The sequence below is a fragment of the Paroedura picta genome, chromosome 7 (assembly GCF_049243985.1).
Source record: "Paroedura picta isolate Pp20150507F chromosome 7, Ppicta_v3.0, whole genome shotgun sequence".
NCBI lineage: Eukaryota > Metazoa > Chordata > Lepidosauria > Squamata > Gekkonidae > Paroedura > Paroedura picta.
In genome coordinates, this window is record NC_135375.1 from 33,478,951 (window position 1) to 33,506,498 (window position 27,548).

General features: G+C 44.7%; 2 protein-coding genes across 5 annotated transcripts; both read right to left on the reverse strand.

Moving 5' to 3' along the window:
* Positions 1–387: 387 nt before the first annotated feature.
* Positions 388–27,466, reverse strand: S100Z (S100 calcium binding protein Z). 4 transcript variants are annotated; one of them, XM_077347351.1, is made up of 5 exons: positions 27,325–27,466; positions 9,474–9,615; positions 5,159–5,322; positions 3,086–3,122; positions 388–1,747 (listed from the first exon to the last, which is right to left on the reverse strand). In XM_077347351.1, the coding sequence occupies exons 2-3, from the start codon at positions 9,612–9,614 to the stop codon at positions 5,164–5,166; spliced, it is 300 nt and encodes a 99-aa protein (XP_077203466.1). In that variant the 5' UTR covers position 9,615; positions 27,325–27,466; the 3' UTR covers positions 388–1,747; positions 3,086–3,122; positions 5,159–5,163. The 4 variants fall into 4 exon arrangements, with proteins under 4 accessions (XP_077203466.1, XP_077203468.1, XP_077203464.1 ...); XM_077347353.1 differs by lacking the exon at positions 27,325–27,466 and adding an exon at positions 18,349–18,412; XM_077347349.1 differs by lacking the exon at positions 27,325–27,466 and adding an exon at positions 18,299–18,349.
* On the reverse strand, positions 21,103–27,486 carry F2RL1 (F2R like trypsin receptor 1). The gene is made up of 2 exons (XM_077347348.1): positions 27,325–27,486; positions 21,103–23,030 (listed from the first exon to the last, which is right to left on the reverse strand). The coding sequence occupies exons 1-2, from the start codon at positions 27,395–27,397 to the stop codon at positions 21,928–21,930; spliced, it is 1,176 nt and encodes a 391-aa protein (XP_077203463.1). The 5' UTR covers positions 27,398–27,486; the 3' UTR covers positions 21,103–21,927.
* Between the last annotated feature and the right edge of the window lie 62 nt (positions 27,487–27,548).

Consider the following 27,548-nt stretch of genomic DNA (forward strand, 5'->3'; position numbering starts at 1 on the left):
CACCAGTGAAGCAAATGGGAGTTCCCTGAAGTTAGGAAAATGGACAGAGGGGAGATTTAAACCTCACCCTTCTGCATGCCACAGTCCTAATCCAAACCAGGGCCACACAGAGTACCCAGCACTCATCCCTGACCTAGGGATGTATTTGGGCAAATGTAATGAGTAGTTATAACCTTAATACTTATCAGTGGGAGTATCTCCAAGAATACACACCCATGTTCAGATACATTTCATATTCTGAAATGCATGGATTTAGCAATATGTGGGGGCAGAGGGTTGTGAAATTACAGGTTATGTTCTTCCTTTACACTTTTAGATTTTGCCATGAAATATCTGGAGTACCTCTCGCACACAAATCTCAAACTCAGCGTCTCTGATTCATTTCCTTTTATTGTAGCTTACTTTTGCTGTAGTTTAAATGAAGCGCACGCACACACACAATTACAAAATGCCAATGGGAGAAAACACAGTTCAGCAGAATCAGGGCCATCTTTAAAACAATATTTCCCTCTACTTGCTAAATTCTAAAATGGGACCACAATAGGCTGTAGAAACCTTTTGGAAGAATTATTAGATGGCTAGAAATGTGGGTTCAGAACAAAGACAAGGAGACTGGAAGAAAGTAAACGTCTGAGCAGGGCAGATGAAGTGGCAGCTTTGTCTCACACAAAGACATACCATAATTATTTTGGTGAATCATAAATCCATTGGCTGACCCAATGATTGGAAGACCTGAAAGTCCAATGAGGCACAGGACTCCCATCCAACACCTAGCTCAGTTGGGTCCCTGCCCAAGTGAAACATTGGCCATTGCTCTCTCCTCTGCCAGGTGTTTGACTAAATATTCTTGCAGGTAAATAGCTGATCACCAGCTTGGTTTTTCCCATGTTGTTGCAGGTGTGCTACCTCCTTTTGGAGAAACTGTACAATTCTATTGCCATGTGCAGGTAATATTTGGTGCTCAGCGTACAAATAGCCAGGAATGATGTGTTAATTATCTCAGACTTTGTGGCATGGCAGCCTGTCCTGCAAGGGACTATTTTGCCACACAGCTAACCCACCCCAATTACCTGTCCACAGCTAGTCAGAAATGTGGCAAAGCGAGAGGGTGTGGATAATGGTGTGCCGAAGGTCATTATAGCTCACAGCAAACTTCTAAACGGCTATCCTCTGGCTCCCTAAATGCACTCTTGAGCTGGGCAGAGTGGGATGGAACACATGGGAGCCAGTGTGGCGTAATGGGTAAGCAGCAGACTCTAATCTGGAGAACCCGGTCTGATTCCTCACTCCTCCACATAAAGCCAGCTGGGTGACTCTGGGCCTGTCATGGTTCTCTTAGAGCTCTCTCAGCCCATGCACATCACTGTTGGGGGGAAAGGAAGGGAAGGAGATTGTAAGTGGCCTTGAGACACCTTAGGGTAGAGAAAGGCAGAGTAGAAAAACCAGCCCTGCTTCTGCCAGCGTAGAGGGGTAGCCTATAGTACAGTAGCAACATTTAAGGGAATTATCAACAGCATTCAGATTCGTAGCCTATTTGACCCACAAGTAGTATAACTAATTGGGTAGAACAAATGGTTTATATCAAATACAGTCTGCTACTATCAAATAGAATCTGATGAAATAATGTCGGTACGAAAGCTTGGAGGAGGGAAGGCCAAGCACTGGTACTGTGGAAAACCCAAAAAAGTGAAATCTTGTTTCAGTTGAAGCTACTTTCTCCCATCTTGTCCAAAAGGTTCTTTGCAACCTGTCAATGCAAATACAGATGATGTTAGTATTAGGAAATGACACCGTTCTTAGGGAAAAGAGGAATAATGCACTGGAATTCAGCTGCAGGAAATTTGTTGCCAGAGGCATTCCAGGAGGAACTACAGAACTGTTCTTGGGAAATATATTTTGGGTATATGCTGATCTTTAAACCTGAAGTAGCTTTATGCTTATCTATCCAAACTGGTGCAGATTCCTTATTGTGAATGTTACTGCATAAACTCTTGCACACTGTGATGGGCTGTGTCCACATAGAAGTTGATGGAACGGGCATTCTGCTCTCTTATGGGCAGGAGGTGCCAATGGTCTTAAAGGGTATATTGCGACCTGCAAAATGGTTGTGCTCTTCTCATTATTTTAACTGGCTTTTTGTGCCCCACTTTTTATTACCTGAAGGAGTCTCAAAGCGACTTACAATCACCCACTCTTCCTCTCCCTGTGAGGTAGATGAGGCTGAGAGAGCTCAGAGAGAACTGTGACTGGCCCAAGGTCACCCAGCTGGTGGCTGCATATGGAGGAGCAGGGAATCAAACCTGATTCTCCAGACTAGAGGCCACCACTCTTAACCACTACACCAAGCTGGCTCTCTTTTAACTGTATAGCTAAAAGCAGGATAACTTTTTCTGTGTTTTTAGATTTTGTTTTCTTTGAAAAAAGTGTTCAGACCAACTAGGTGCAAAGGAGCACACCACCCTTTTACCTTTGCACATTTAGTAGTGATTCAGGAAATGGCATTTCAGCAGGTACAACATTTTGCTCATGACATTTTGCATTGATCAAAATCCCCTCTGGTATATGACAGCTTAGCCACAGGCAGCCTCCTTTTGCAACTAGGTATCCTAGCTCTCAGAAAAAGAATTAAAAATGTCTCAAAAATTGCTGATGGGGCTAAAAGGTAGATCTTTGGGTCTAGAAAAGCTGGAAGTGACTGCACTTCAGCATGTTGAAATAAATGCCTGAAGACTGAGAACTAGTGTGGTGTAGTGGCTGGTGTCAGACTAGGATCCAGGATCAAATCCCTACCCTGCAAGAGAAGCTTTTTGGGTGATTTGCAGCAGTCACACACTCTCAGCCTGGCCAGCCTCACAGAATTGTTCTGAGGACAGAACAAAGTAAGCCACTTTGGGTGCCTACTGGAGAGAAAGTCAGGGTATAAATTAAGTAAACTGAAGACAGGCTCAAAGGTTATCCATTCACATTACCTACGATGCTCTAATAGGTGTACATAGATGTCTGAAATTTTATTTTGGGGCCCCCAAATACCCCAGATACAGAATTACTATTCACCAAATATTTCCAAAGCAAATCTTGTGCTTACCACCCAACTTTAATCCCTCCAATCTTCCAACAGCCATCTGTATCAGGAAAAAAACAATTTATCTGGTGTTATGAAGTATTTCAGGTGAGGCAACATTTGAATGTATGTCCAGATTCAAATGAAATGAGACACTGGAATATTCATGAATGGACTTGCTAAACAGCAGCAGGAAGGCTTTCAGATTAGGAGTGCAAAGTGTGTCTGGGGTGGAGTTCTTAGGCCTATTAGGGTGAGGAGGTCCAGGTTTGAGGATGGGAAGGAACTCAGCAGGCATGTGATGACATCACATCCACCCTTCAAAGCAGCCATTTTCTCCAGGGAAGCTGATCTCTGTAGTCTGGAGGTCAGTTGTAATTAGGGTTGCTAGATCCCTGGTCTGGGCAGGGGTCCCAGAATGCACCTCTTCCCCACAAGCCCTTCCAAACTGGATGAACGCTACAAATTAATGTGATGTGCTGACATCACCCAGAAATGACATCAGCACATCAGTGACCTTGGGGTGGGTGACACTCTGGTTTAAGGGGAAAACTCTGTGGTTAGAAGCTAATTCTACAATAGAGTTTTGCCAGGAGGATCGCCTCCCAATGTTGTTGATGTGCCTGCATCACTTCCAGGTGACATCAGCACTTCATGTTAATTTGCAGTGCTCCTCCCCACTCCCAGAATGTGCACCCCCATCCCCCACCACCAGCTACAAGGGACCAGGCAACCCTAGTGGTAATTCTGGGAGATCTGCAATCTCTACCTGAAGGCTGACAAGCACAACCTCCAACAACCTAAATCAGTTAGTCTCAACTTTTCCTCTTTTTGAGTTAGGAAGAATCAGCTCAAGAGGAAATACTATGCTTACAATTTTCCAGTCTACAGTAATTGGGGGCTGAGTGTGAGAATGACAAAGAGGTGTGTGAATTAACTTCCTAAATCTTCACTCTCCCTCCTTTCCTCTTCCCTCCCCTAATCTTCACTAAAAAAGGCAAAGAGCACACTACAGACAAGGGGAAGGGGGAAATGGTGGATGTGAGGAGAAAGAACAGGCTGCCAAGAATGTCTTTGCATCTGCAACCGCAATGAGATTAAACCATCAGGAATGGCTCCCATGCAGAAGAGGCCACATATAGTTATTATAATAGGACATCAATATTACTCATCTTTTTTGTTACAAAAAAGGCCATTGGTCTTTAAAGTGTTTGCTCCTTGGGATAACGGATTAGGAGTTTTTGTTATAAAGCCAGTGAAAATAACTAGATTGCTGCTAAAATGAAACACTTTATAAATAAAACCCAATTAACCGAAACTATTAGAAGTATCCATCAATTTGTATCTGCTCTTGAAATGTTCAACAATTCAAATTAATTGCATTGCAAAGTCATTGCCTTTTCCTTGCCACGCAGGCTTATACAGATAGATTGCCAAGGCATTGAAAGGGGTCAGTTTGAACTGTTCCAAAGCAATTTGCTCCAGACAGACTTGGAGTATACACAGTATATACAGCTCCAGTGGAGGACCCTAAGCTACAAGCTCTTCTTAGGACTCTTCTTGGACATCTATGAGGAATCAACATTAGGGGCCAGTGTAGGCAGTTGTTAGAGGCTTTAGAAGTGCATTAGTCCTTGGGGACAAGGCAGGTTGGGATGAGCTGGTGAAAGTCAGACACACGAGAGCTCCAATTCAGCAGAGTCACAGCTTCATCATAGCTGGTTATGTTCCCTCTTCAACAATATGTTCCCTCTTCAACAGTCCATCCCAGGTGGCTTCACCCCAGGATTAGAAACTTTTAAAGAAGTTCTGATGTTACCACCCTCCCTTCTGACAAAACCCCAGTCAGTACAGCAGAAATTTCTAGCAGCACATTATGTTTTCCACTGTATTTCCTTGCGGTGCTGATTTTTATAGCTTTGGTGGCCGCTTTATACAAGAAAATGGGACAAAAGCCAAGAACGACCCTTAAGTAATATCCCTGTTCATTCCATCATTTACAAAATGCATCTCTGACACAAGAGAGTTCTACGTGCCCTCAATTTTACTGACACAAGAGCTTCTACACAGCATAGTAAACAAAGACATTTCCATTACCATTTCTAGTTGCCCTTTCTCCTCATTTGCTCCTCAAAGAAATCATTGCATGCGACAGTTAACGCAGCAACCAGAACCACAAATTCATTAAAATCCACTTCATTATCTTTATTGCTATCAAGATCCTTCATAATCTTATCAACCAGCTGGGGATCCTTTTGACACTATACAGACAAAAAAAAAGATGTTAAAATATATTGACATACAACTTTATCCTGGTTACAGGGTCTTTTGAGACACTGGATACTTTAGAGCAGGGGTAGTCAAACTGCGACCCTCCAGATGTCCATGGACTACAATTCCCATGAACCCCTGCCAGTGAACTCTGGCAGGGGCTCATGGGAATTGTAGTCCATGGACATCTGGAGGGCCGCAGTTTGACTACCCCTGCTTTAGAGAGTTCTCATTCCTTGTGGGCATGGATTGATGCCATTTACAACTCCTAAAGGAATCTGTACATGTATTATGTGACATTTACCATTGGTACAACATAGCCTGCAATCAGTATGTGCCTCAACAAAAAGATGTCAACTTTATACAATGTAAAGTTTATTACTAATATTTTTGGCGATAGAATTAAGAAAGTAAGAAATGAACGACAGGTTATATGAAGTCATGTCATTCTTTTCATTATGGTGTTCTGCTTCTATTTTTATGAAATAAAATGCAGCCACCAAACATTCCATTTGAATATAAATTAATAAGGTATTCACAAATAATAACCAAAACCCATGGAAACATTTGACTTTGCACAGTTCTTTCCTCACTCCAAACTGTTTTCTCTTGCAGGGAGGGGGATTTCTTAGTATTAATGATAGGGCGCTTTGTAGTATATTAATTCATAGGGTGACCACAAGTTGGATGCAGCTTGACAGCACCCAGGACACAAAAACACACACACTTTTCAATACTCCCTGCAACTCCCCCAGCCTGATAAATTTAATCTGAATAAGATATATATTTTTAGTTCAATCCTCAGTGCTTGGAAATGAATCTTGCTTTAGCTCAGAACTGGACATCCATAGATTCATATTAATAATGTGGAGCTCAGAAAATTAATTACTGTCTTTTCTTTTTCCTTTTACCCAGCTGCCAATTTTTAAGACTGGAGGTCCTCTTAGGATTAATAGACCACAGCATGCCAGTTCTATATCAAGTCTAGTTTTTAAAAAAAAATATCGAGAATTTCAGCAGAGTGTAATTTTAGAGCAAAATAGAGGAGCGCAAATAACATTGGCACAGATAAGGCGTCTCCGGGCGAGAGCTCTTCTCAGCAGTCTTTCTGCTCAGTACAGATAGGAAGGCTATATTTAGGATTTACAGGATTTCCAATCAACCTGTGAATGCACAACACCATGCAGCTTCCGGCCTCAAGAAGTACTTCAAGGATAAGAACAGTTACAGATCTTGGGATGGAAGTGACTGCATAGCTCACCCACTTTCCATGGTAAATGCTCAGACTGTCAATTTACTTCCTTCTGAGCCACTCTGTTAGCATGGGCAGGGAAGGTGCCATCAGAAAGCTGAGGGGAACAGGAGGTGAAGATAATTGATGGTGTCTGGGGGGATGTGTAACCTTTCCGTCAGACATGAGGGCACCGTAGGAAGTGCAGAGCCCTACTTGGCCCTGCTTCAGGGAGATGTCGGTGCTTAGGAGACAACAGCTGGTGTCATTCCGGCCCCACCCTCCCCTCAGGTTTGTTTGGATGCCTTGCAGCCAACAGACCTCCTAAACCAAAGGTAGTCAAATTGCAGCCCTCCAGATGTCCATGGACTACAATTCCCATTCGCTGGCAGGGGCTCATGGGAATTGTATTCCATGGACATCTGGAGGACCGCAGTTTGACTACCCCTGCCTCAAACGGAAAGAAGGCAAAACCGCCATGCCTTACAATTGGATTCCATGAAACCCTGGGGTTTCTTGACGGCCCTGGAAGGGTTTCCTGAATGGGTGGGAGTTAATTAATTTTGTATATATTTTAAATTGTTATACATTTATTGATTGATATGACCATATAGGGTCATGTTGACCCACCCACTCCTCCATCCCAAAAAGGCCAATGATTGGCCTTGAAAGGGTGGGAAGGGGAGGGGCCCCAGGTGGCCATGTACACAGATAATCTTCCTGATCATATTCTGCACCATCACACCACTTCTGGGCTTTCTTGAAGCTTGAAGAGTGTTTCAGGGGTTCCTCAATGGTAAAGAGGTTGAGAAAGACTGCCTTGCAGCTACAGGGGTGGCTGCAGCTAAGGAAAGAGGGGAAACAGAATGCTGGAGTAAGGGGCAGTGACTAGGGCAAGAGTCCAAGGAGACCAAGAGGAGGAATAAGTCAAGGAAAAGAAGAAAGCTAGGGCTGGCTCTTGCCCACCTAGTCAGATACAGCTAGGATTGAAAGGTCCTTCCTGGCCACTAGTGGGGGATGAAGGGTAGGGTTGCCAGATGTAGGCTGGGAAATTCCTGGAGATTTGGGGATGGATCTTGGGGAGGAAAGGGACCTCAGTAGGGTATAGGGCCATAGAGTCTGCCTTCCATTTTTTTCAGGGAAACTGATTGCTTTAGTCTGGAGATGAGCTGTAATTCTGGGGGATCTCATGTCCCACCTGGAGGGTGGCATCCCTAGCCACAAGCCATGTGTGGAGCTACATTTTTTATACCTGCATCACCACCATGTGGTGGGTCTCTCTCTTATATATACACATATAATTAAGGCACTTTGCATCCCCTGAGTCATAGACCAAATTTGACATTGATGGCTAGACCCATAACAGATTAATCAGTAGTGACATTCTGATTCATCTTTTTTATTGTAGCTGAACGTATTAAATTATCTTTTGGAATAGTTTTGTCATACCATTAGTGAAACGGGGCTTTCTTTCTGAAATTAACAACTATTAAAGCGGTTGCCTACTCAGATGGTAACAGGTCCTTTAGGCTGATCCTGCATTGAGATGGGGGTGGACTAGATGGCCTGTATGGCCCCTTCCAACTCTATGAATCTAGGTTACCTGACAACCTGTTTACACTGAGCTGGCTCTGAGGCAGTCTGGGCATTGTACCCTGCCAGCTACATTGCTACCAGAGCACACACGCAAGCACACACACCCACACAAACACATACCATTTTACTAAAATGAAAGCAATAACTTGCAAATCTTGTTTTTACTCCCTAGAATCTGGAGCCTTTAGATATGGAGGCTGTCCTTATCCCTTGGTGAAGACCCCTAAATTTACAGGATAATGTACGTGGAAAGTACCAGATCTGGGAACAAACAACTGCAGATGGCCTTCCTCTTCACGCTCGGCTTGTGAGGTCTCAAAGGCATTTCATGAGCCACTTTTGGAAACAGAACGTTGGACTTTGTGGAAGTGGATCTGCTTCGGCACAGCATATTACAGTGAATCGTTGTGCAGATTATGGAGAAAGCCACAGGGATGCAAGATGGAAGCAGCAGCTAAGCTACCTGTCTTCTGGTGACAAAGTTCCCTATGCAGCAACCAAGACCAATGTCCCATAAAGGCTGCATTTAGCCTGGCTCTGTCCAGTCTACAACGTTTATTGTTTCATGCCAATTACCGTATTTGCCGGCGTATAAGACGACTGGTCGTATAAGACGACCCCCCAACATTTCCACTCAAAATATAGACTTTGTTACATTACATTACAGTACTATGGGCAGCTATGTCTATCCCAACTGAAGTGCACCCAGTGTATAGGACGACCCCCCCACTTGGAGGCATGTTTTTCAGGGGGGGAAAGTAGTCTTATACGCCAGCAAATACTGTATGCCCTTTTGTGTTTTTTAGAACTCAAAAAAAGTGATGCTATCCAGATCAAAAAACTTAAAGCTTGAGACAGTCTCCCCCCTCCCCAAAAGTTTAAGCTGACTTGAAAGAGGAATTTCTCCACTCACCAGATTAGAAGTCCACACTCCAAACCACTACACCAAGCTGGCTCTGAGGCTGAACAATAGCATTAGAATTTTCAAAGGCTAGCCGGTACATTTTGTTAAAGTGGGATTTGCACCCAAGCCTCCCTCATTCATGTCAAATCCCATTTTAAAAACCCACTGTGCTATGTGAACAACAAAACTGTCCAAGCACCCTAAGCGTTCAGTTACCAGAATGCAGTCCCATGGGTGTGGCAATAGTTATTTGTGTACAGCATACAGTGTCTGTTGCAGAAAATACTGGATTATACCTGATCTGACATAGAAAACCTGTTCTGCGGACCCTCCAGTAGTTATTTCTCCCTTCCTCAGCTCACCTCCCTATTTAAGTACTAAGCACATGAGATTTAACAGGCCCATCTTACCGAAAGGAAGTCAGTGAGTTCACTGGTGAGAAGCTGTTTTAGTTCTCCTTTATTGAGTTTATATTTATCCCCTTCCTTTGCCGAATAGTGGTGAAAGATCTTGATTAAGGAATCCATCGCATTCTCCAGCTGTGTCGGCATACTGTGAAAGAATAAGGGCCAAAAACTGGTAGCAACCAGGCAGGAATTGTCTAAAACAGGGGTAGTCAACCTGTGGTCCTCCAGATGTCCATGAACTACAATTCCCATAAGCCCCTGCCAGCAAACACTGGCAGGGGCTCATGGGAATTGTAGTCCATGGACATCTGGAGGACCACAGGTTGACTACCCCTGATCTAAAATACAATAATTTCCTATGCACAAAGAAAGAAATGCAACAACCCCGAAAAGCAGTACATGATAGCGTTTAGCTCTGTGTGGTGCTGAACGGTGTCATCTGACCAGGTGCCCAGATTGTTGTTTACAAGGCTAAATTAGGAGACATTTTCTACAGATTTAATCAGAACAGAACACAACACGCTAGGCTCATGAGATGCTAGGAAACGGTGCAACTTTACTTGGGCTGCTTAAGGAAAATATGATTCATCTCCTCTCATGTAAAGAGATAAATGCAACAGCTCAGGAAAAAACAGTACAGGATTGACAGTATACCGTACAGCAAGGTCATTCCCACAAACATTTAAGGCATTGCTCCCTACCTGTTCCAGCTAAAGCAGATTGAAAGTCCAAGATATTTTCTCCACGAACAAACCGTATTCAACTTTTTCCTGAGGGTTCCACCCGATTCCACTGATTTCCCTTGAGTTCTTAGAGGGAAATCACCAATGATAAAACGCCCCGACGCCTTTCACTTTATTTGTGACTGCTTGTTACAAATCAACAGGTAAGAACATCTTGCCCCAGGTGGCCTTCTCAGGGCTGGTTGACTTCCCTGAGCATTCAGTAAGGAGATGAAAGCTACCAGTTTATTAAAACCCTGAAGTCGGAAGTTGCAATTAGTTGCTAGGAAGCCAACAAGTGGGGAAAATAACTATAAATATAGAACAGAAGAAGGGGACGCCTTCCCAGGCTTTTGACAGTCTAGAAGCACACTCCTAGTAGGGAAAACCCAAACGTTTCAGCTTGTTTAGTTTAATGGGAAGATAGCTACTTGCATCATCCTTCGGAAGTGTTAGTAGATAATCACCATTTTCCAAGAGGTGTTTCGGTGGTATGCAGGGGCTTCATGGCTTGCTTTTCACACAAATAAAAGGCAGGAAAACTCACACACACACATACAAAAAAACAAAACAAAACAAAACAGCACACTCCTCTTTCTCCAGACATGCTGCTTCTCATTTAGAAGAAGAATTGGTTCTTATATGGTTCTTATATCTTTCTTTACCCGATGGAGCCTTAAAGCGGCTTATATTCGCCTTCCCTTTCCTCTCCCCACAACAGACACCCTGTGAGGTGGGTGAGGCTGAGAGAGCCCAGATATCACTGCTCGGTCAGAACAGCTTCATCAGTGCTGTGGCGAGCCCAAGGTCACCCAGCTGGCTGCATGTGGAGGAGGAGCACGGAATAAATCCCAGCTCACCAGATTAGAAGTCCGCATTCCTAACCCCTACGCCAAGCTAGCCTTGCTAGGAAGTGTAAACTAGTCAGATTCCGTACTGAATCACTCCAAAGAGGTATTCCCTGCTGAAGGGTTCCTGGGAACATAATGCAAAAGGCCTGAGGTAGACCTCACAAAAGAGCTACAGGAATGCTGAAAAGGAATAAGATTTGGCCACTTCTGGGAGTGCATCTTGCCCCTGGTAGGAAAAGGGATTTGCTGAGAATGTTATGACCACACATTTATAGACAGAGCATTATCCTTTATTCACTATTCTGTTTATCACAGAAATAATCGTAATGGGAACTCCGTGAGTGAAGTCATATTTAAGCAGCAGCAGCAGTTCAACTTCTGAAAATGTTCCCACAACTTGAATGATATTAGACAGTATCATCAGAATTCTGCTCAACGATTTCATTAGCAAGAACACTTCCAGTAGGAAAAGCCGTAATCTAATGAGCAATAAAACGGTGATATTTGAGAGTTTGAGTGAGGAGGAGTAACCAGAAATAATTTTGCTTGGAGTGTGGCTCCCCCTTGTGTGAAGAATCAGAGTTGCTTACAGGCTACTTTTAATTATGAAGGAAAATTGTACCTAACTAGGATGTACTAAGAGCCTCTCTAAGAGCCTCTTGTGGCGCAGAGTGGTAAGGCAGCCGTCTGAAAGCTCTGTCCATGAGGCTGGGAGTTCAATCCCAGCAGCCGGCTCAAGGTTGACTCAGCCTTCCATCCTTCCGAGGTCGGTCAAATGAGTACCCAGCTTGCTGGGGGGTAAACGGTCATGACTGGGGAAGGCACTGGCAAACCACCCCGTATTGAGTCTGCCATGAAAACGCTAGAGGGCGTCACCCCAAGGGTCAGACATGACTCGGTGCTTGCACAGGGGATACCTTTACCTTTACCTTTAGGATGTACTATCCTGGCAAATAGATGGGGAAGAAATGGAGATAGTGACAGATTTTATTTTCCTGGGCTCCAAGATCACTGCAGATGGGGACTGCAGCAAAGAAATTAAAAGACGCTTGCTCCTGGGGAGGAAAGCTATGGCAAATCTAGACAGCATCCTAAAAAGCAGAGACATCACCCTGCCAACAAAAGTGCGTTTAGTCAAGGCTATGGTCTTCCCAGTTGCAATGTATGGCTGCGAAAGTTGGACCATAAGTTAGGCTGAGCGTCAAAGAATTGAGGTTTTTGAACTCTGGTGCTGGAGAAGACTCTTGCGAGTCCCTTGGACTGCAAGGCGAACAAACCGGTCAGTCCTAGAGGAGATCAACCCTGACTGCTCTTTAGAAGGCCAGATCCTGAAGATGAAACTCAAATACTTTGGCCACCTCATGAGAAGGAAGGACTCCCTGGAGAAGAGCCTAATGCTGGGCGTGATCGAGGGCAAAAGAAGAAGGGGACGACAGAGAATGAGGTGGCTGGATGGAGTCACTGAAGCAGTAGGTGCAAACTTAAATGGACTCCAGGGAATGGTAGAGGACAGGAAGGCCTGGAGGATCATTGTCCATGGGGTCGCGATGGGTCAGACACGACTTCGCACATAACAACAACAAGGATGTACTAAGGCACCTAATGAAGGTTAAAAACCTAACAAGTAAAAATAGAAAAAAAACCCACAATGAATTAAAACTAGACAAAACCGGAAAAAATGACAGTTAATTTAAAAGAAATGGGTTTTTTAAATGTATTTAAAACATTTGTGAGTCTGCCTTCCTCCCAGAAACCTGAAACCCTTATCGGCGATGATAATTAAAAGAACAAAAAAACATAAATCTAAAAACATGAATGAAAGGAAACAGAAGGGTGAAAACCTTGATAAATCAACTGTAGCAGAGATCCCTGCCTTTTAAACCAAGCCCTATTAAGATAGGTTGAGGGACTTGGGAATGTTCAGCCTGGAGAAAAGGAGGTTGAGAGGGGACATGATAGCCCTCTTTAAGTATTTGAAAGGTTGTCACTTGGAGGAGGGCAGGATGCTGTTCCCATTGGCTGCAGAGGAGAGGACACGCAGTAATGGGTTTAAACTACAAGTACAACGATATAGGCTAGATATCAGGAAAAAAATTTTCACAGTCAGAGTAGTTCAGCAGTGGAATAGGCTGCCTAAGGAGGTGGTGAACTCCCCCTCACTGGCAGTCTTCAAGCAAAGGTTGGATACACACTTTTCTTGGATGCTTTAGGATGCTTAGGGCTGATCCTGCGTTGAGCAGGGAGTTGGACTAGGTGGCCTGTATGGCCCCTTCCAACTCTATGATTCTGTGATTCATAAAAGCAACCATCTTGAGGAGCTGTAGGCTTTTCTAAGGACTGTTATTTATAAGCCTGCTGACCATAAGAGATGTAGCTCTTATTTCCTCTGGAAACCAACTCTAAAAGGTTGTCAACTCTGAGTTAGGAAACTCCTGGAAATTTGAGGATGGAGCCTGCAGAGGGAAGTGGCCTCAGCAGGAATGTGATTCCAGAGTCCACCATCAGAAGCTGTCATTTTCTCCAGGGGAATTTATCTCTGGAAACAGGAGATCAGTTGTGATTACAGGAGAGGCCCCAGGGAAACTTGGCTGGACTCAATCAGAACCAGAGCTTTCCCTGTCCTATCCCTCACCTGGTGGAATGAGTTCCCTGCCAGAGATAAAACACTTCCGCGGGGCTTGCAAAATGGAGCTCTTCCATCAGGCTTTTAGTTGAGATGAGTAAACTAACCACCAACCAGAGCTCAGAGGCCCCTCCCACATGAACTGCACCCACAGAAGTAGAAATGACCTATAGTGCAGTGAAACTGAGTTAAATGTTACTTGTTAAAGGTTAATTGAAAACTGTTCTATTTGATAAAAGTTTTCCTGCTGTTAAAATGTTATATATTGTTAAAATGTTATATCTTAACCCTGCCCATGGCGCCGCAGGACTAAATAAAGCCGTAAGGGCTTAGGGGGAGGAGTTAGGGCGGGCTCTGTCTGGGATGAGGAAGGGTGCCAATTGGCCCCTTCCTCCGGGAGAGACCATTGGGGGGGCCAATTGGCAGTCGCAAAGCGCCTGCCGATTGGCCTCTCCGATTCCTGCCCTGCCAACAAGGGAGCAACTGCGAGCCGCGCTACGCGCAGCTCACAGTTGCTCCCTTGCTGTCGGCCTGACGTGTCTTGTCGTGTCAGGCCGCCATGTCCCGCGTGCCGGCGGCCTGCAGGCTCGCCGGCACCGAGACCATAATCTAGCGCCCGCTGTATTGTGAGTACAGCGGACTTGATTCCTGGTATTCAAATGTTATAGATTCAAATCAAGATGTATATATTGTACTGTACTATGAAAGTTGCATTGTAAGCCACCCAGAGCCATATGGGAGGGTGGTATATAAATATAATAAACAAACAAATAAATCACCACCCGAAGGCTGGAAACATGACCAGCACATGGCCAACAGCAGAATGTACTCTTGCAGGAGTTGTGATGATTAAAAGTTATTGGTGTACTGAATGAATCTGCCACCTAGACTTCCACTAGGAGAAGTGGACCTTCAGGTATGTAGGCCCACAGTAATAAAGGGCTTTGAAGACCAGCATTAGCACCTTGAGTTGGGCTACGATACCAAGAGGCAACGGAATTCCTATGGCAAACAGGTTTGATAGGATTCCAGCTCCTCACCCAATAATTAATGTTTGGCTGAATTTTGCACCCATTAGGTTTTCCAACTAGTCTTCAAGAATAGCCCCATGTAGGGCACATTACACCCGTCAGCCTTGGGGTTACTGTTGCATGGAGCAGTGTAGCCAGACAAGCTGTCTCCAAACAAGGGGAAAGCTACAAACTCCTGTTTTCAAAGTAATAGAGCTAGGTCCCGCGGGACTCCCAGGCTCTTAATGGTGGTTGTCAAAGAAAGCTGGACTCTGTCTAACATGGAAGCAGATGACTTATTAAGCAGCATCACCTCCATCTTGTCAGGATCCACTTTCAGTTTACTTTCTCTTACCTATTTGATCACAGCTGTTACACCCTGGGCCAGGCAGAGAAAGCAGCATGTGGCTTTATAATGTAAATCTGAGGGCCATAAATATGCTGATGACAACCCATGCCTAGATTCCATAGGCGTTCCTTTAAGGGTTTTGTATCCACATAAAATAGCATTGGAGAGTCCAGTGGGATTCCATACAGTAAATCTCATGTAGCTGATTCTTTACCTCCTGCCAGCACCTTCTGCCACCAACCGGTAAGGGGAAAAAGGCTTAAAACATGCCATGGTTATAATGATCCTGTACAGATCAATGCAGCTGGATTCTCCCACCCCCTGATCAGATTGACTGTAATGAAGGTAGGAATCACTAGAGTGGTAGTGCCACCACCTACTCAGGTAGGAACGTACAGGATGTGAAGGGGCATCACAGAAAAAGGTCTCCCAGCTGCAACTATTTTGCCACTATTAGTATTACATCATGTGTACTCCTTTCACTACCACAAAAATTAGCATCAACTCATCTAATTGCTTATTGTTCAAAAGGGGATTAGACAGATTCACAAAGACTGTGGCTACCTCCACATTCAGAAACAGCAAACCTTTGAATAACAGTGCCAGGAAGCCGCAGCAGGGGGAAGCCTCGCCCTTTTTCTCTGTTTTCCCTCCAGAGTTAATATTTGGCCACTATGTGAGGCAGACTGCTGGACTAGGTGGACAACCAGTTTGATCCAGCAGGTGTCTTCTTATGTTCTTAATAAATATTCACAGGAGTGCCTTACATGATTGTGTCTAGGCATAGTTTGCGCTCGGTTTACTGGAAATTGTTTCACTCAACCACTCCCTTTCTAAAGTACTTCAGAGAAGCCCTTTAATCCCGTAAAAATCATTTCCCTTTTCATTCTAGTAATCTGAACATTCCGTCAATACCTTCACTATACTTGAAAGATTTAATGCTATTTTTAAAATAACCATCACCACCCTGTGTTCCAGAACCAAGGGATGGCAGAATATATCTGTGGCATGAACTTCTGTTTCAAAACACATAGTCAACCGAAGCACAGACCAATGTGTTTGCATGACTAATAGTGATGAAGCCGTTCAAGTACACAACTCATAGATGTAGCCTTTGTGTGAGATATTAAAAGTTCCAAAGGATAATGGAACCAAAGACAACACCTTGTTCTGAGTGCAGGAGGCTGTGCATGACCATGGAGGCTCAAGGGCAATTTCAAATGAGAAATCAATTGCTGTGGTTTTCTATAGAGTGAATACAAAACCTGAACCGGCTAACGTGCACATTGTAGAAAGGATTTCCCAGGCACAGGAGCAAAGACCCTATCATAAATCAAGGACATGGTTTCCAAAAAGAAACTCTACGACACAAACAACGAGATAGCATCTTGACTTGCCTATTAAAGTATCTAAGTGTGGTAGTAATTATTTCCTGCTCACCTTCTGCAAACAAGAAGTAATATGATAAATAACAAAAAAAGGGGCTCTTGATGACATAGGGACTGAACTCATTATAATAGAGGAATTAAATATATCCTTGACCGCAAAACATCACTGTAGATATTTGTAAATCTGCATGGGAATCAACACCACTTGTATGAAAATAGGAGAACATGGTCCAGAGCAAGGTGGTGTCGGTGAAATCCTTGCTACGATAGGAATTGCTTCTGGCATTGTCAGTCTAATTATCTCATTTTAATGTGGGTCTCGTCAGTTTTCAGGAAGAAAGGTGCATTGCTAAACTATGTGGATTAGACACAGAAGAAAAAAGCTCTATCGTATCACTTTGTCTTCCCAAACGATGGTTCACAGACTCCTACAATGCAGTTGTCATGTAATCTCTGCTATCCCAGGACCCCTTGCATGCTTCAGTTAAACTTATACTGTGCCTGTTATCATCACACCTGGTTAAAACTATGTTGCAACTATCACCTTCAACTTTGAAATGCATACACCTCATGCTACAGTTGATCATGCACAAAATTCCAGCATAGTCAAGCAAAGCATGGTATTGTAAATTGGGTATTCACACATTAAGAACAGGAATCCTGTAGTAGGAAGCAATAATAAATCTTGCTTTGCAACATTCTTGCCATAGCCAGGTAAGTCTACTCTACCTGCTTGTACTGCATATAATTCAGAATCCACCCATGGCTTCCTAACAAGCTGGTAAGTATGGGTGCTTTGTTACACATTACATAACCCCATAATATGCTTTCACAACACGCTGGATAACTTTCCTAACCAGAACACATAAATATTCTAGAACAAGAGCACCTGAGATCACAGCTGTACACATTAAAGTAGATGCACAGGCTCTCTGTGGGTGCCAAAAATCCTCAGGCTGCTTATGTACACAGTCCTCCCTTGCCACACATTCAGGCTGGCATCATGGACTTGGCAGCAGAAACAGGTGCAAGGAGCCCTTAGTTCATAAACACACCTGGGTGGACGGGGAGCCCCCCATGCCTACAGCACACATTGACTTTGACACAAAGGAAATGTGCAGTGTTGCACATGACACCTGTACTTAATCGCATTTTAAGACATCTTCAGAGCAACCATTAGTTAACATTTAACTATTCCATGGAACATAGTCACTAACAACCACTGCAGGTGACCCAACAGAGCAAATGGAAGTTCTCCGAGGCTGTTTCACGTCAAGAACATGGCACTGGGTGGCACTCCTGATGCAAATTGAGTCCTCATCTTCCTCAAGGGTAGGGAGAAAAAAGGCTTTCACACCAGCAAAGAACTTTATAGATTCAAATGAGTAGCCGTGTTGGTCTGAAGTAGCACAATAACATCAGAGTCCAGTAGCACCTTGAAGACCAACAAAGATTTATTCAAGGCATGAGCTTTCGAGTGCAATTACTCCTCGTCAGACTAAGAACTGACCATCACAACAGTAGGAATATATAAGCAAATGTTAATCCTGTTGCATTAGTAAACTGTGTCACAGCATCCAAACACAGCCACATGATAACTCCCTGCTAAACCAGCCAATCAAACCCCTCAAACCTATTTGTAGTTCACAAAGACATATCAGAAATAAAACTGTCAAAGCCAGTGATCCCGTGACTATAAAGAACTTTATAGTCATTGGTCTGACAGGCACTTCAAAGATCTTTTTGCAGCTGTTTATTAATTTTTGCCCTTTCACTATGGATGTATTTACGGGGGAGTGGGGGAATTGCTCTTCCCAAATGACCCCAGCAGATCTTCTGGCAAAACAACTGCAGTCAGCAAGAGCAGCCCCTTTGAAATACCTACTCCCACTGTCCAGAGCCCTCAAACACTCTTGTCCCCATTTGGTTGCTTACAGTACATTCAGGAGTCATGGAGAAGTTTCCGAATGAAGAACAAGGATAGGTCAGGGAAGCTGGCTGGCAAAAGAGATAAACAGAGTCAAGGTGACGCTGACAGGGGCGTTGCTGAAGAACTAGGCATGAAGCAGAAAGCAGAAGTAACTCAAAGGGTGAATTGTCTTGCATGTAAACAAATGTTCATCCATAAAACTTATTGAGTGACAGAGTCAGTGACTCCCTCTTTATTAGAACTACCTCACAGGGTTGCTGAAAGGATAATTAAAGGATGCAGTATATTGTGAACTTTGCTCTTCTTTTAACACTGCAGGCACAGGCAGGGAAAAGGTAGATAAGAAATAGGACTGACAGAAGATGAGCCTGCAAATAGCAGAAAGGTTAAAGCAATATAAGAATAGAAGGTGGAGATGCAGAGCTGATCTAGAAGTTGTTTTATCAAGACCACAAGTTTTTTCCCCATTGCCAAATGGTGACTTTTCCTGCTTGTGTCAGTGAGGGCTACTAAACATAGACAAAGTCATAACATGAAAACACACTGGAGAATTATTTGCTGCTGTTAGAGCACAATGGGGTGAAGCTCATTGCTGGAAAACACCTGGCTGCCATGGTAAAAGCAGACCCATCAAACCAGGTAAAAAGAACACGGGAGCAATAACTTAAAATCAGCTCCAAACGAGACAGAGATTAGTATGGAGTCCACCGGTAACACAGCACTCACCGGTGTGCTGCTGGGTACCTTCTTGAGTCCTGGGGGTAAACTCTAAAGGTCTTGAATGGAACCATTAAAAAACAGGGGGATTTGACTAGCTGACTAGCAAAGTGCTGGGCTAGTCCTGGGCAGGTGCATGACAGCTCTCAAGCTGACCACAAACACAGACTTCTCTCCATGTCTTACAGCTGCACAGGGAGCCATCCCTGGAAATGGAAGCCAAACAGCACTATTTGGCAAGAACAAGGTACTGGTGTGAGCTTTGTGCCATCCCCTTGGAGCAAGAGATTCTTCCACAGATCCCAGAAAGCATCCTTTTTGCATCTGCAGGGGAGCCCCATCTGGAACATTGATTAGAGCCCACTTCTTAGAGGCCGGGGTTGGAACCTCAGATCCAGCTCCGACATACAAATGAAAACATTAAGAAGCCAAGGAGAGAACACCACAAGGATACTCTGGCAAACCTCTTCAAAAAAAAAAAGAGAACTTCACAGGGAGACATGTTTTTCTTTCGTACAAGTTTCAATTTGTTTCATGTTCCAGTTCAGTAGATTGCATTGGCCAAGGCTTAAATAAAGAGCAGGGATTCCTCAGCCATTACAAATATTTAATCAGCTTAACTAACTAGGGGAATCTGGGTTACTATGACTACGGCTTTTGTGAGTAGTCACTGTACTCGTGCAATGTAAGAGTAAGAATGATCCCAGAAACCCAGATCCCACCCACTCCCCAGTGTTCATTCATGAGTCATCGTTCTTTGCCTGTCTCCAGAATGGAAGGGAAAGAAGTCCGGGATGGTGACTCATGCAGCAGGAAATCCCTCTGAAGGTGGGCAGTTCTTGTGTGCTTTTACATCTGGAGTATGATCCAGTCGCCCGATGCAGAACTATCGCTAAAGCAATCAGCCAATGAATCAGGCCAAGATTCAGTGGTTGGCCTTTGCTGTGAATGGGGGCTTTGGTTTATCAGTCATCAGTTCCCTTCTTTGTCATGGTCCATGTTCCCAGGATATATTGGAGGGCATTATCGCTTGGCTTAAGAATTGCTACTATACGCCTAGGGAAAGTTGGGGGATCACGTGATACTATCAATGCAATGTGGTGGAGTACGCAAAAATGCCAATATCAAAACTCAATCTATTTTTTTTAAAGGAACTTAATTAAAAATTGAGCACATCAGGAGTAGGTTCTATTCTGACCCTTCCCTGGGTGTGCTAGTTTTCCATGCAACTGGGAAGTAGTAACGTAGGGGAACTTTGAAAAATGCAATCTAACCCCTCAAAATTTGAAATGGTACAGTCCATTGTACCACCTTAGGACTTTTTGATCCTGTTTCCATTTAGAGTGAGACCTTTTGCAGGCTGAGATGAAACTGACTTGAAAAATGGAATCTCTTAAGCCCAGGACAGTTGCTTAAATATGAGGTCAGAGTACAAATAATAAGAAACTTGGGTTTTTAAAAAAAAGGTTCAGAATAATTGAATACAGATATCTAAGACGCCATTCTAATATTACATCTGAAAGGGACAGTGACACTTTAGCACAGAAAGTGCCATTACCCAGACAAATATGTTTAGTATACTAACAGCTCGTGTGAAGTAGGGGTGAGCATTGAGCCAGGACTTGATAGTATAGGCATCAAAACTCCCAACCCAGCTAGCAGGCTATTAGGGTGACCACGGTCGAAAGGCTCTGTCTCATCCTAACCTACCTCAAAGGGTTGTTGTGAGGATAAAACAGATGAACACATTCTCCACAGAGCTCTTTTGAAGAATGATACTGGGTAGACACTGATGTTCGTTGCATCCTAAATCCATTTCCCCCATCTTTTTTTTTTTTTTACTGAACACTTATTTGAGTTCTTCTTTGACTCAGTGTTTCTTAGATCTGAACACTCATTGACAGAATGCGTTCCATTCGACTCCTGTAGTAAGAGGCTTGGCAAACGGAATCAGCTCTCACACTGACTTCCTTCCTCTTCAGCATTCTTCACACTAGGCAGTTCCCAGGTCTCTTTAAAATTATGCACAAAAGAACCAAAGATATTCAAGAACATCTTTATAGTAAAAAAAAGAAAAAAGTTAAGTCATTGGAAGTGAAGTTGCTACAAAGCATTTTGACAAGCAGCTCAACATTACATGCTATGTGTGGAATAACCAACACTTATTAAATACGTTTAAAATAAAATAGTATATGTGGATCAGTGCAACAAGGTCTTCCAAGTCCTTCATATTGGCAGTCGATAGGCTTGGCAAACAACAGTATGGTTTCCATACTGCTACATGTGTGTTGTGGGCTATATTTCCATCTGTTATGAACAAACTGAAACATGCTAAAGACCATTTACTTATTAACCAGATCAGTGATACAATGTGTTTGGGCATTAATAATACAACAGCTGGGTTTTTGTACCCTGCTTTTTACTACCCGAAGGAGTCTCAAAGTGGCTTACAATCGCCTTCCCTTCCTCTCCCCACAACAGACACCCTGTGAAGTAGGTGAGGCTGATAGAGCTCTGAGAGAACTGTGACTGGCCCAAGGTCTCCCAGCTGGCTCCCAGTGGAGGAGGGGGGAATCAAACCCGGTTCTTCAGAGGTTGCCACTCCTAACCATTACACCAAGCTGGTTCTCAATAATAGTCCCCTTTGCTTATCAGCACACACACAACTGCACTGCAAAACCAGAACCCCTCTGATTTCTTTTAAGCACAGCTCTTCCCTCAGGACCTACTGCCTATCTTTCCATTTGAGAACAAGCATGCTTTGAGTTCCCAGAGGAAATAAAGCAAGCATGCAGGAGTTGCCAGTTCGGGCCAAGTTCTAGCATAAATGAATCTTTGCTAGAGCTCGGTCTCCAAGAGCAGATGTCTCAGTAGGTTGACTTAGTTGTGTTTGAACTGGACGAATAAGAGTGGGATTTCCGTGTGTATCTGTTTGAAGTGAGGGAGACTTGCATCCTCTTTGTGGTGCGCACACTTCTGCAGAGCAGTGCATTTTTCAGATGGTCTCTGAAGTCTTTTGAAACGAAGTAATAGACAAATGGATCGATGCAGCTGTTCAGAGAAGACAGGCACAGGGCTACGATGTACAGTGCGTATGCGTTGCCAACGTGGCTGTTTTTGATCTGGGCATAGTGCACCACAAGCAGGACGTTGCTGGGCAGAAAGCAAACCAGATACATGCAAAGTACCGTGATGATTAGCTTGATAGCTCTTTTCCGTTTCTTCCCGATAGTTGCGTCTGTGATGGAAGCATTCAGGGTCTTGATCATGAGAACGTAAGCAGCAGACGTAAGGACCGCCGGAAATAAGAAGACCCCAATCGCAAGGGACAGGAAGTAGTTATACATGTCGTCAGCCAAGACTTCGTAAGGCAAGACATCGTGGCAAGTCGTGATGCCCGGGTCGGTGAGATAAACTGTTTGTTTGATGAGGTACAACGGAATGGTGCCCAGAAAAATTAGAATCCAGATCGCCACTGAAATGCCCACAGCTATGTCTGACTTCTTTCTCGAGTGAAGAATGGGGTTCACAATTACCCAGTACCTTTGTACGCTGAGGCAGGTCATAAAAAGAATGGAGCAGTACATGTTTCCATAGAAGAACCCAACCAGCACTTTGCAGAGGCCCTCCCCAAAGATCCAGTTATTGCCATTGATATGGTATGCAATCTTCAGGGGGAACCAGACCACAAATAGGAGGTCTGCCAGCGCCAGGTTCGCCATGTAGATCACCGCCGCATGCTTCTTTTTGGTCCTTACCAAGAAGACCCACAGAGCCATGGCATTGCTTGGTAAGCCCACTATGAACACCACGATATAGATCACCGGCAGAAAAACTGTAGTCAATTTCCCAGTAAGAATCTGGGCTGCAAAGCGATCCACGCCATATGCCTCTTCGGAGCTATTGCTTGCATTGATCTTTTGACGAATGAAAGTTCTCCCTTTTGAATCCATGGTGCTTTTATTTCCCACTGCAAGGGCAGAAAGGCGAGAGAAAATTAGCACATCCATAACGTTTTTAGCGAAGAGTGCTTGCACTCAAAAGCTCACACCCTGAATAAATCCCTGTTGGTCTTAAAGGTGCTACTGGACTCTGATTTTATTGTGCTACTTCAGACCAACACGGCTAGCCATTTGAATCTGTTTTTAGCTGTGAGCAGATTTGTTTCTCTTTGTTGCTAAAGTCTTAATGCATTTCCATGATTAATCCTATATTCTTTGGTTATCTCCCCCCTCCCTCTACATTTTACCTTCACTTAATCTGCTGCATGTCAAGACTGGTGTCGGACACATTGCTGCTGACCCAACAGGGGACCAAGAGAAGATGACCCTGTCTTTCTGCCTCAAGGAGACATTAGTCAGGCGTTGAAGAGAAGAAGAAGAGTTGGTTCTTATATGCCGTTTTTCCCTACCCGTAGGAGGCTCAAAGCGGCTTACAGTCGCCTTCCCATTCCTCTCCCCACAACAGACACCCTGTGGGGTGGGTGAGGCAGAGAGAGCGCTGATATCACTGCCCGGTCAGAACAGTTTTATCAGTGCTGTGGCGAGCCCAAGGTCACCCAGCTGGTTGCATGTGGGGGAGCGCAGAATCGAACCCGGCATGCCAGATTAGAAGTCCGCACTCCTAACCACTACACCAAACTGGCTCTCCAGTTGATGGGATGCCCTGGCACAGCACCCCAAGAAAGAGCAGCTGAAGCATGGGGTAGGCGGGGAAAGGTTGTTTGCTCAACAGCCCTGGCATACACTGAGAAATGAATCCACGTCAGCTACATCATACCTTCCCTCTCCTTCCTCATTATCCCTCCCTCTGACTTCTGCATGAAATATAATCAGACGGCAGAAGAACAGAGATCTGAATATTAATTTAGGTCGATTTTTATTAATTAAAATACTTATTTTGTTTAGTTATCTCATAATCAAATGCTCCTTTCCTAAGAAATACCCATCCTTCATCCAAAAGAATGAAAGAAAATTCTCCTGAAAGTTCCTGAACTTGGTCCCCGTGCTAAAATTCACTTTGCTTCAGAATAGCACAGCCATCAAAATGAGGCTTGGCTTCAGCAAGAGGACTCATCAAACAAACTGCGCTCTGGGTATCAAAGCACGCCAAACTCCAGTCGCAGGTCAGTAAACGTATGCTTGCCTATGTCCATTCCTTGTTCCCTTTGCCTCTCACTTCCTTCTTGTTCTCTTCCCCACCACTGGACCCCAGGCCTACACTTTGTTGAAGCTCCATATACACCAACAAAGAAGAGGAGCAGGTTTTTATACCCCACTTTTCACGGCCCAAAGGAGTCTCAAAGTGGCTTACAAGCACCTCCCCTTCCTCTCCCCACAGCAGACATGCTGTGCGGTAGGTGGGGCTGAGAGAGCTCTGACAGGACTGCTCTGTGAGAACAGCACTATCAGGACTGTGACAAGCCCAAGGTCACCCAGCTGGCTGCAGGCGGAGGAGCAGGGAATCAAACCCAGCTCCCCAGATTAGAAGTCACCACTACACCAAACTGGCAGAAGGCACAGCACAAAGAGGAAGCACATTGGCACTAGGCAGCACATGGAGCCAGCACATCAGAGCACTTAGCCAAGCTGCAGCTTTATTAGCCTTATTACAGTTCCCCAGCAGTGTTTTACATTTTTATTAGGCCTGACACAGATTTTGTAAATAGGGAGCTTCTGACTTCCTTAGAGCTTTGTATCTGGTTGGATGCTAAGTACAAGGGGGAGGGGAAGGCAGGCAGGCAGAGAAGAAAAAGACATTTCAAGGCTTGATAGAGAAGACCTCAGTCTGCAGTTGGCAACCTTAAAAATGGGGTGAGGCATGTGTTGCAGCCTGTTTTGGAACAGCTGATGCTGGGTTCAAAATAGGCTGCAAGGTTCACTAAGAGCAACTGGCTAGAAAAGCAGGGTGAGACAGAGAGAGACTACTCTCTCTTTGGAAAAGAAAAGTCTGCAGTTTGTATATGTTCAAGGGACAATGTCATTGACATTTCAGATTTATGCAGGAATGCTAGCCTTTATAGTACAAAGTCTCATTTCTTAAGAGTGGGATGACATTAATATGTTTACAAGATTCCTAAACAGATCAAAGTGTTCTACATCACTCAACTTCCCGTAACAAGAATGCAGATAAGTAATTCAGGATGGGGTGGGTGGGTGCGTCATCAGGGTCACACTAAGCGCCAGCAACACCATACTGTTCCAATCATAGTGTTGGAAGGGACCTCCGTGGTCATCTAGTCCAACCCCCTGAAGTATGCAGGAAATTTACAACTACCTGCCCACCCACAGTGACCCCAATTCCATGCCCAGATGTTACCCCCCCAAAAAAAAAATAACCCAGAATCCCTGGCCAGTGTTGCCTGGAGGAAATTCTCCTCCTGACCCTAAAGTGGTGATTGGCATTTTCCTAGGCATGCAAGAAAGAGCCAGTCAAGCACCTTGGGTACATTCTGCTGACTGTGAAAGGACCCAAAGGGAATCTTTGACTGGGAGCTCACCACACTATTCAACAGCCCCAGTTCTGGCCTCTCTAAGCTTGTGGTACACACAGGAGTCAGTGCTCTAGGCAAATAGTTTTCCATTTTTCTAGACGCGGAACGCAACATTAACACTGATAATATCACAGTCCTACAACAAAGGAAAAGCCACAGTCTCTGAACTTGCCTATACTAAAAAAGGAATTCTCTGCATTGCACAGTGACTTCTCTTTGCCCTCTTACTGCTGCTGCCAGGATGCACACAGAGAGGTCAAGTGTGGTGCTAGGTATGTGCACCAGCAACAGATCTTCCAAAAAGCAACACACACTAAAATGTTCTGGGGGTGACACGGCCAGTGGGTTGCACAGACCACCTGAGAGTCCTAAGTGTGGGTTGAAGAGCTGTACTCTAAATGTGTACAAATGTGTACACAGAGCTGTACTCTAAATGTGTACAAATCAAGTACTGGAGATTTGGCATATGTGTCTACAGGGCAACAATATGGGGGCATATGGGGGGAGCAAGGAAAAATAAATGGTGCTATCCCTTATTCACAGCTGAACATATTAATTATTCCAATGCACATTTAGCTCATGCAGCAGCCATGTCCTTTGCGTGTGTGTGAGAGAGGGAGGGGGTAGTGGCAGCATTTCTGGGAATGTTCAAAAATCCACATTCCACAACACAGGGCCAGAGCCAACATATGTACACAACACCATATTCGTGTACAACAAACATGCACAAAAGAAGGATGGGCCAGTAACTTGATCATGAGTATGATCTTTCTTGCTATGCACAGTGGTCCCTTGGACATGCATGTCATTTGTACAGGATTACATGAGAGCTCTGAATTGAAACGCACAGGTGCTCTCAGGGATGTTTTGAACCTGTGGCCTTTGAACTGCCTTCTGGAACACGGCCAGGGTCTCTTGCGAGCCTAGGAGTTTGTAATTGAGAAGATCAACGGTTGAGGCCAATTCTCCCTACAGTCCTGGTCCTTCCCTCTATCATCCAGCACTGCGGAGGGCGTGTTCCAGAGCACATCCAATTCATGCAGGGATAATGATCACGTCCAACAGGCCTGGCCAGCATGCCATACAAGCTGAGTGGGCACCTTAAAATGCCCCCGACTTTTATACTCAAAGCGGATGGATCAATTGTGGACTGGCTTCCACCGGGATAGGAAAAGCTTAAAAATCACAGCTTGAAAAGCTTTCCCTTCAAACATCAGTTATAGCTCCCCAACCGTGAAAGAAATCTGCATACACTCAGGAAAACTCTTCCCCATTAACTTGATATGCTTTTGAGGGATAACCATGCCCTGAAAACTCATCCTGGCTCTAATGAGTCATCCAAGGTAAGCTTTTTTTTTTATTTGCAAAGGAAGACCGAAATTGAGGAACACAGAGATTTAGAAATAAATGGCTACTGGCCAACATCCCTGCAATTACACTTTTATTTGGGATTAAACCCTTTTAAATCCAGTGGGATTTCCCGCCCAACAGTTATGCTTCGGAACCGCGCTGAACGTCTAGGGAAGTGTCTGGCGAACTAAGCCCAGCGGAGTTCAACTTCCGCTCCGAGTAAACATGGAGTAAAAACTTCGTTGCCAGGATCAAAGCGCACCGCGTCTCCTTCTCCAACCTGCCGACGGCAAGAGCGAAAGAAAGACCGGGGTTGGGGGGGGGGGGTTGGGGGTCGCAGTCTGACGCGTCTGCCTCCCCATCGCCTCCCACGCTGTCCCGCCTTCTGCCCCCTACCCGAACTTCGCCAGAGCCCCCTCACCTCTCTCAGAAGCAAGCACCACAGTGACGCTCACGACCAGGGCGCACAACCAGCGCGGGCTGAGGCGCCCCATAGCCGCCGCCGTCGCCGGAGAAGTGCCCCGCAGACAACCGACTTCCTCCTCCTGCTCGGCGGTCAGCGCCTGTCCGCTTCTCCCACACCGCTCCGGGGCAGGGAAGGGGCCTCCACGCACCTTGGTGACGACAGCGCTCGACCGCCCCTGC

Bases quoted from the DNA above. Each gene is read 5' to 3' on its own strand.
- S100Z (XM_077347349.1), bottom strand. From the start codon at position 18,336: ATGGGGACAAGAGTGTTTGAGGGCTCTGGACAGTGGGA. The intron at 9,616-18,298 runs GTAGGTATTTCA...ATTCTTTCACAG, and splicing joins GAGGGCTCTGGACAGTGGGA to TATGCCGACACAGCTGGAGA. The intron at 5,323-9,473 runs GTAAGATGGGCC...TTGTCTGTATAG, and splicing joins AACTCACTGACTTCCTTTCG to TGTCAAAAGGATCCCCAGCT.
- F2RL1 (XM_077347348.1), bottom strand. From the start codon at position 27,397: ATGGGGCGCCTCAGCCCGCGCTGGTTGTGCGCCCTGGTCGTGAGCGTC. The intron at 23,031-27,324 runs GTGAGGGGGCTC...CTGCCCTTGCAG, and splicing joins GGTGCTTGCTTCTGAGAGAG to TGGGAAATAAAAGCACCATG.